The following is a 9,527-nucleotide window of genomic DNA, read 5'->3' on the forward strand; positions in this document are numbered from 1 at the left end:
CTAGTTTTTGAACTGTAGCCTGTAAATTGGCAAGCTTTAGCTTACTTTTAGATGATATCAATGTTGTTGTTTTCTCTCTCATTACACCCTAAATATTGTTAAAAGTTCTGAACCTTCTATTGACTTCTTAAATTTAAATTTAAGTATTATTAAAAACATAAACCATACCTTCCCCTTTCAAATACTTTATTTAAATGTTTAAATTGGCATTTGTAATAAAGACAATAATTAGTTAATTTATGAGGCTTCTTTTACAAGTCCATTTTCGAGAGGTTTTAACATGTTCAAAAGTCTGAGAACAAAAGTGAAAATCCCTCATTTTGGCATTTTCCATTTGATCCATTTTTGTTTCATTACAAATTATGGTCACAATTTAGTTTATGGTGTCCTTGATACAATGTAATTATATATTTAAGTGTAATATTATTTAACAACATTTAGGCTTAGGGCTTGGTTCAAATACATATACATACAAAATTATGCTGGATTGCATGTGTGAGCTGCCCAGTTTTCACACAGTTCAGTGCTAGCATGCCTTGGCACCATCTAAATAACTGACTTACAGTAAGATCACCAACAAACAGCTTCCTCATGAGCAATGCAAGTCTGAGATGCCTCTCATTCATTTTTACAAAGATCAGTTAAAAACGTAACAATGCATCTAATACAGAGTAGCCTTGTCCTAAATTTGGATACAGAGTGTGACATCAGCACTATGTTAAAAAGCATGCGACTACACTAAGAAATATTGAGTCGACTGTCAGTGTCAGTATTCACAGAATTGGAGGCTGGATGGGTTAGTCAGGTGTTGGTTAAGTCAGCTTTGAGCGAGTTATCTATTGTATCTCAAAAGCAGAATGTTTGTCTGAATGACTCAGAAGTCTGAGTCTAAAATGCGGATAAAGGTGAGCCTGAGGGAAATAGTGTGAGGTTTTCTATGGTGAAATATGAGAGCTGGAATGCCCCTCTGGCATTCAGTTATAATTACTCATCTTTCTCGGACTGTATGTAAAAACCCGGAATAACGTGATGGAGAAGGTGCGAAATGGGATAAAATCCAGTAGTTCATACTTGCGAGAACCAACAAATATTTCACAAGGGCTTCACAAACCAACAGACACATTTTTATATATTAATAGCTTTATTGTAAATGTATGAAATGTTTCAGAACATTCACATCTTTCATGGATTAAATAGAAGAGGTCAACCCTTAGTCATGTGTTTACACAACTTAACTGAAATGCTCTTTCAACATTTCAACATTACATTCCAACCCAACACAAAATAATTGTACAAAATATATATTAATATTTAATTTGAAACGACACCTTGACCAGCAAATGTGCCATTTAAGAGCGAACACATTAAAAAACAAAGTACAGGAACTCAAATGTGTAATATAATACAACTGGTTTTCTCTCTGACAGAGTTCTCTTAGGTCTAAATAAGGTTTTTATCTCGCACGTGACAGCATGCAATGTAAAAGAATAACTTCGATGAAGGGTGTAGCAGCCATAAATTGAAAAACATTAAAAAAATTTAACCACTTATAACAATCAATAAAGTTGGGGTGGAAAATATACATGCGAGGGCCTCCGTCTCAAGAAGAAACTCAATTGAACTGGAATATGGTGGAGTTACCACAGGTCTTCTGAGAGGAAGGACAATGCAATAGTAATGACAATTTAGGAGTTTGTGCCCATCTTCCTGTACGGGATGGCTGTAAATACCAAAATTTCTGGATTCTCACCAGAAGCAAAAGTGTAATGCAAATGTAATGCAGTTTACTATCTAATCTGTCAAAACATACCAGACTGGAGATGTACTTTAAAGACAAGAGCTCAGCTCCCTCTTTCACATGAGATTTTGAGCTGCTCTGTTATTAAGCTGGACTCTTTCTTCACAACAGTATAGTGATGTGGTGTCATTTAATATCTTCCAGAGCTCCTCATCACACAGGTATGATGTATTTATTTTGCAGGGCAGTTTGTCCTGCATGCCTTGTCCAAGTGTTCTTCATCAAATGAAGATCTCCACTGCATCAGCCGCCACATCATCCAGGCCCTTAAAAAGGTCCACAGCAGATGATGCTTTCTGGATGCTATCTGTGAAAAACAGTAACAAAAATTAAGCAGTTATCACACAATGTGACTTAATTTCTTACTTTAAACTTTGTCTCTCAATTAGCTTATTTTTTACTCTGAGATGAATAATGGGCTTTTTTATGGTCATTTTTAAGTTACTTTTACATTTTCCATATTATGCAGAAACAACTAAAAGTTGACTCACTGGGGTTGGGCTCTGTGCAGGAGGCTTGATCTGTTGTCTGTTTCTCTGACAGGACTGACTCAGTATGTCTCCGGGTTGCTACAGGAGTAAGAGTGGAAAATGACGTACCAGCCGCCTGGTCACTGGATTGACTCTTCCCTGGAAAAAAGATTCATAAGAGTTTAGTCAGCTAATTTTTTCAATCTGAGAACCCAATGCTTAACAGTGCTAATGCTAATATTAGTCAGACACTAACTTAACTAGTAAACGCTAACTAGCTGGGAAGACTGTTGCTAGTCAGACTCTTAACTAGTAAATGCTAACTAGCAGTGAACACTATGCTTAAGTTATTTAGATCATCAGGGCTGTAGCTGGAGTATTTGAGGCCTAGTTTAAAAGCTTAACTAGTAACTAGTAAAAGCTTACCTAGTAAATGCTAACACTAATGTCAGTCAGACAAGAACCTAGCAAGTAAAAGCTAGTAACTTACCTAGCAAAAGCTTTGCTAATATTAATCAGACACTAACCTAACTAGTAAAAGCTTAACTGGTAAGGTTAATTAGCAGTGCACCATAATGTTAATGTTAGCACTCAGACACAAACCTTTGCCTTGGGCCATGTGTGTGACCGTTGAATGAGAGATGGGGATGGAAGGCTCAGTTGTAGCTGGGCGGAAGTCACCTGACTCTCCCTTCTGCTCCTGCTGCAGCTTCTGCTTCAGGATGCTAATCATTGTGTCCTTCTCCAGGATTTGGGTGTACAGGGCACGGATCCTGACAAAATATGGAACTTATGAGTCCTAAACAATCTTTCAATCCAAAATGGTTCATTAAACATAACTGAAATTTAATTTTAGATGCACTGAGTGTGATTCTCTTACCTGATTTCTACTTCCTGGTTTCTGTGCTCAGAAGATGGAAGCTCTTCAATGAAGGAATGACAGGGCGAATGGTTGATGATGGTTGCGTCTCTATGAAGCACATGAAGAAAACAATAAGAAATTGCTTCTAAACTCAATATTTTCTGAAGAATTTGACACCGAACTCCTATTTTACCTCTGAGCTGCAGCGGTGGCGGCGGCATCCATCGCAAACTCTCTCATGGTCTTCTCCTCCAGGTATTTCTGCTCCCAGCGCATCTTGTCAGCCTCCAGGGACAAAATGTGCTCTTCTTTTTCCCGCAGAAGCTCCTGCATTGTGGACACACTCACATCGGATGCTCCTCCAACTGGCTGAGGCTGCCGCTGTGGAAAAAGAAAAAGAAAGTGTAAGATAATTGTGATATAGGCTACCGATTTGAAGTCTCAAGCTATTTTTAGCTTCCCTGGAAGGAAATAGCCCTGACAAACAATGCTAAGTCACATCTGAACAGTTAAAAATAAAAAAAACAAAGCACCGTTTTGTCTCAGTACCTGCTGATTTCGGAGGCTCCGCAGTTCCTGCTCTAGCCGTGTCCTAAGGCGCATTTCCAACCCTTCTCGTTTCTCGCATGTTGACTGCAGCTGAGCCAGAGCCCCTTGCAAACGCTCAACCTTCTCCACGTACGCTCTCTTCCTCTGCAGCTCCGTCCACAGCTGCAGGCTGCGTGTCTGTGTGGACCTCAGGGTGCTCTCCAGGGCCTCGCTCCTGCGCTGCTGGCTCTCCGCATCGTTTCGCAGATGCTGAACCTCTTGCTCCAGACGCGCACACTGCAGCTGCTGTTCTTCATCTGTTAGAGAACAAAAAAATTGAGATCTGTGTTTGTAAATTAAATTGATATTAGCAGGTCAGATGCTTAGAGAGTCAAAGAAATCCAATTTATGGCCCCCACATGCCAAGTTTAAGTACGTCCATGGGTATTATTTGGTATAAAAAAGTGGCGGTTTTTCTGTGCACATAACACATAAAGAACATAACAAAATTACTAAAATTTACACTAAAAATATTGACGTAAGGACTAATTAAAAAATATTATAGTATAAAAAATTATACTAAAATACTAAATGTTCTACAGCTGTTATATTATATATTATATTATATTAAGTTGTATTATATTATTATTATTTCTCTGTTGTGTGCAATTTCGTAAGTGGTGGTGACCTTTTGACAAACTTAGTAGGAATGCATGAACTGAGGAAATGATTGCCTTGAAGGCAATGTATGTTGCATTAATGTTTTCTGTACATACTAAGCCATTATGTCCAGTAATAACAGGCATAAGCATTTATCTGAGGACGTGAGAAAGAGGCTGAAGGAATGTTTATGCAGGCCCTCTCCAGCACCACTCCCCATTGACTTCCTGCTCATAACAAGAGGAATTCAATCGCAAAGTCCGGAGTGCCTCATTTACGCAAGCGGTCAAGGAATGCAGAGGGGAGGAGAAGCGACCCACTCTCCCTTTGACCCACAATCTCAGAGCTTCAGATTGTTCTGTTTATTTCCCACCAATCACTGCAAAACTCATCACCGTCCCCGCCTCTAACAACTTTCAGCAAACAGGAAGTGAGGCTGAGCAGAACATTTTGTTAATTGTCAATGTGGATCAAACGAGAGCATTGACAGTGTTTGGCAGTGGTTAACTGTCCCCAGGCATTCTCCCCCACAAAGCTAAGGTCACATCTGACATTTAATCCTCTTTTCTGATTATTCATCTGCTGTTACGTGACTGAAATTCCTGTGTTGGAACGCTCTAATTGGAAACACATTCCCTCTTTAAGCAAAATGACTCAACAGAAAAACAAATCTCACATTTGTAGTGCAACTCTGGGTTAAGAAGTATCCAGAGCATGTGAAACAGTAATGAGGTTTAATGTGGCCGTGTTCATGAACTCACTCTGCAGAAGGAGCTTCTCAATAACATGCTGGTTCTGGTCAGCAGCTTCGGCTTCTTTTGCCGCTTGAATGCTTGAATGCTGCAGCCTCTTGATCTCAGCCATCAGCTTGTTTCTTAGTGCTTGCTCTAGAGTTTCTCTTTTTGCACAGCCCTTCATCAGAGTGTCGTAGGCCTCTGAGATCCTTTCGATCTCTTGTTCCAGCTGGCGGAAAGAATAAAAAGACAATTAAATGGCATGTCAGATGTGTCCGTCGGACAATGATGGCCTCAGAAATACTCAAAGATGGTTAGCAATGTCCCTGGTTGTGATTAAGGGCAGAGAACAAAGAAGCTGTTCAGGAGTGCCATATGGAAAGACCAGGATGCATTAACCATGACTCCATCATCCCAGGCATGTTTACACAAGGCAGTGGCCTGATGGGTAAATGCTCAAACCTGTGTAATTATCATTCTTTCGGAGTGAGCAACAGCTTAACTGCTCTGATGTAATCCACTGGAAACACTTCATGGCCTTTTGGAATTTAGCCAAAGTGAAATAGAAAGCTATTTTATAGTTGTCATCACTCTCTGGTATATAAATATAGTATCTATATGTGTGTGCGAAATATTAATTATATATTATAATAAATATTTGTATTTGTATATATGTTCTTTTCAGACAGATGTCCCATACAGATCTGTATTCAGATTTGTATTCAGCGAAATAGTGTTATTATATAACCTGTTGTAAACAGCCTTTTTTTAAAAAAGTAAACCCTGTTATCTTCAGATGGGTGTCCCATTAAGATCTGTATTTACCGTATTTACAGTACAGCTAAAAATGTCAGGGTCTTTTACCTTCTGAATTCTGAGGGCCTTCTCAGTGTGTCCCTCTAGCTCCTGTCTTAGTCTCTTATTCTCATTCATGAGCATTTCCAGTTGAATGCGACTGCAAGCTGCGACCTCCCTGCCAGCAGGGGGAGATGTGGAGAATCTATGGCAAACTTCTGGTGTTTGAAGTCTGGAAGTAGAGCAAGGTAAAAATCATCATGTTTGATGAAAAACTAAACAATGGGATTTAGTTTATCTCAGTGTGTTAGTATAGTTAGAAGACAAACTACAAAAGCATGTACCATATTGCATACTCAGCCATAGCATCAGCCAACAGACTGTTAGTCATAATGACTAAACCAATAAAGTACGTCAGAATTGCAGGAAAATGCATATAATGTGTCACTGTGGTTAAGTGTAATTGTTCTGGCCCTCTCTACCTGTTGTGCTGGGAATGAAATGGTGGTGGTTTCTTGTAGCACTGTTCATACTCCGTGGCTTGTTGCAGTGGAAAGGGGTACTCAGTATAAGCCACCTGCTTATTGTACTCCAGTCCTTGCTGGCTATATTGTAAGTGCTGGTTTGCATGATATCCATGTATCTGAGGGTAACTGGCAGAACATGTTGCAGGCATTTTATTGTGCTCCATTGAAAACTGCAGAGGCCGCTCACTCAGTGACCTTGCGTGGCCTCGCTTCGGGTCCCAGCTGTCTTCTTCCTCACGGGGCATCTGCCTTGTTACACTATCCTCTAGTGAGCAGCCCCTGTGCGGTTGGCACCACTGGGAGGCCAAAAACTGAGACTGGGCCTTGGCTTGTTCATAGGTAGGCAGCTCCTCGCCATGGTGTGGGTGTGTTGTGTAGTTCTCAGAGTGCTGGTAGTCAACCTGGTGCTCCTGGCCTTGGGGTTCTTGGCGGGCAGAGAGCTGAGGAGACTGGGGCTCCTCCTGGCTGAGGCTCTCAGATGAAGATTGTGGAGAACAAGCCCCTCCGCTGCCAGCTCCAACACCTCCTCCTCGTCGCAGGGCCTGCTGCTGGATGGCAAGGAGTGTGCGGGCGTCTGTGGGGTTTCCATAGCGAAGCTGCTCTTGGATTAGTCTGTGCAGGACAGTCCCAGATGCCTCTTCACCTCTCATTTTATTTGATGAAGATGTGTATTTATGAACTGAACTGGACCTAGAGGGCAAGAGACCCATTCAACAAATGATTATGATTTTTAAAATTCCATATAGACATATTACAGTTGAACAGAAAGAAAGAAAGAAAGAAAGAAAGAAAGAAAGAAAGACAGAAAGAAAGAAAATAACCATGTTTAAAATATTTTTTTTCAGTTTACAGAAAGTGCAACGAGCACATATTTAATCAACAGTAACAAAATAAATCGTATTTATTTTTTTTGTAACATCTGATTTAACTGGTTTTACTTAGGCTAAGTCAAATAATATTATTAATAACTATATTGAGTTACGCTAAAGACAATAGATACATGTTTTAGATACACTTTTTACAGTATATTTGAATTTATTGAAATTATTATTATCATTGTAATAGAGCTATTTGTATTATTTATAAATAATTAGGGCTACAAGTTTAATATTGGAACATAACTCAATAATTTTTTATTACAAACCATTTTTTAAACAATACAATTTCTAAAATAAAACCAACACAACGCAACTTTACCAACAACTATTAAAATATAGGGCTAATAACTAGTTTTCATCCCAATAGAAAGGTAGCGCACTAAAGGGAGCACAATGTAATATTCATTATTCCTATAACACGTGCCAACCTAATTAAACGTCATAACATGAAACATTTTCGTTTCATGGATCATCCTCCAAGCCTTTCAGATTTATCGGCGTCACATTTAAAGTTAACGTTACATATTTTCGTGTTTTCTGCCAATAAATGCACTATTTAACGGGTTCGTTGCTATGACCATTAAACTCCATGTCTGTAGTAGAACGAACATTGAAGAACAACTTACCAACTAACACTTTCATTCCACACGGATTCTGTTAATGGCATGTGTAATAATAATCCAAGTAGCCTAATCCAATTTATATCTTCTGTTTGTGTTTTATCTCCTCGTTTTTTTGTGCGCGCGCGTTCGGGTCTGGTTGGGTTATGAGCTGGTAGGCGCGCGCTCTCCTCTCATAAATAACTGAGCGCGCCTGGAATGATCGGAATGTGTGAGCTCAGGGATCAAAAGTGAAAAGAGAAAAAAGAGCCATTTAATACAGCAGCTGCAGTTCCGCTTTTGTCCACCGGGGCTTTCACAACAGCTACGAGCGCTCAGGTTTTCACCAACAAAAAAATCTTGTAATGAAAATGGTCCAGTTGTTGTGGTCGAAGGAAATCTATGGCAACATAAAGCCCTGTATTACTACAGAGAGGCTAAGCAGTGATGTCACCTTAACAGAGAAAAGGTGTCAAAAGGTGTGACCCAATCCGAAAGGTATGCAGACATGTTGACACAAGAATACAATAACCAGAGCGAGAAGATCAACTTTGTGTATTTAAGCATATGAAAAGTTAGTTGTGCTTTCTCAGGACACAGTTCTTTAGTTTATCTGTTCAGGCTGTTCTTTTGGCCTTCTGTCAAGTTACTTTTATTCAGTGGCGAGAAAATTAATTTTAGGGGTATTTCTAAAGAAACAAAAAACATGTTCACACACAGAGGCTCTTAAGTACATCTGACACCATAAATCAGCATATCAGAATGATTTCTGAAGGATCATGTGACCCTGAAGATTGGAGTAATGATGCTTGAAAATTCAGCTTTGCCAACACAGGAACACATTGCATTTGAGTATATATTTAAAAAGAAAACAGTTCATTTCAATTGTAACAATATTTCACAATATTACCATTTTACTGTAATCAAATAAATGCAGCCTTGGTGATATCAATATAAAAGACTGATTTCAAAAACATTAAAAATTATTTTTTGAAAAATAACTTTTGACTGGTAGTGTAAAAACTATCATTATCTGAGCAGACGGAGAAGGTTGTGATACTTTTTTCCAATAAAACATCTACTGAATTCATGGACATGGGTGGAATTGCATAGAGTTAGTTGATAGGAATGTTTAATCCGTCAGGTTGGACTGTACGTTGAGATCAAGCACCAGATTTCCAATGAAAGAGCGCAAGTCAAATAGAATGATGTTTAAAATAACTAGGAAAAGTTTATTTGCTCCCTTGTTATGATATTGAGCAATCCACACATTCACCTCTTGATTCGACTGATAGTAGGGTATTTCCAGCTCAGACAGTGACTCAATGGGAAACATGCATGTTGTGGACATGTAACTACTTGATTGCAGGTGTGAATGAATGAAGCAGTCATAGGCAAGTCTGTACAAATCTGTGAAAATCTGAGCCGTCCACAAAATCATTCCTGGAAGCAAATGGAAACACATCAAAGCACCTCCTAGCAGTGTGATCTTCCATTTGACAGTGAGCTTTCTCACTTTGTTTTTCTCCAACAACCCCTCTGGGAGTCAAACTGGAATATCTCCATTCCTGCAGCCTCCACCATGTTATCTTAGACCTATCAGCTATAAACTGCTTTGTGGGCTGTTTAGAGGAATCACAAGGCTTAGAATAGAAGACAACTCAAAGGAGAAAATA

At 39.2% G+C, this 9,527-nt stretch overlaps 1 protein-coding gene across 1 annotated transcript; it reads right to left on the reverse strand.

The window, feature by feature from the left end:
* Positions 1-1,122: 1,122 nt before the first annotated feature.
* Positions 1,123-8,287, reverse strand: amotl2b (angiomotin like 2b). The gene is made up of 10 exons (XM_077226093.1): positions 7,879-8,287; positions 6,330-7,064; positions 5,917-6,079; positions 5,080-5,281; positions 3,680-3,975; positions 3,324-3,511; positions 3,149-3,238; positions 2,872-3,041; positions 2,290-2,427; positions 1,123-2,105 (listed from the first exon to the last, which is right to left on the reverse strand). Exons 1-10 carry the CDS (start codon positions 7,917-7,919, stop codon positions 2,020-2,022), a joined length of 2,109 nt encoding a protein of 702 aa, XP_077082208.1. The 5' UTR covers positions 7,920-8,287; the 3' UTR covers positions 1,123-2,019.
* Positions 8,288-9,527: the final 1,240 nt, after the last annotated feature.

This window comes from Siphateles boraxobius, unplaced genomic scaffold (assembly GCF_051911475.1).
Source record: "Siphateles boraxobius isolate OS27281-9 unplaced genomic scaffold, OSU_SipBor_1 1, whole genome shotgun sequence".
NCBI classification, from domain to species: Eukaryota; Metazoa; Chordata; class Actinopteri; order Cypriniformes; family Leuciscidae; genus Siphateles; species Siphateles boraxobius.

Bases quoted from the DNA above. Each gene is read 5' to 3' on its own strand.
- amotl2b (XM_077226093.1), bottom strand. From the start codon at position 7,919: ATGCCATTAACAGAATCCGTGTGGAATGAAAGTGTTAGTTG. The intron at 3,512-3,679 runs GTACTGAGACAA...CTTTTTCCACAG, and splicing joins GGAGCCTCCGAAATCAGCAG to CGGCAGCCTCAGCCAGTTGG. The intron at 2,428-2,871 runs GTTTGTGTCTGA...TCTTTTTTCCAG, and splicing joins ACACATGGCCCAAGGCAAAG to GGAAGAGTCAATCCAGTGAC.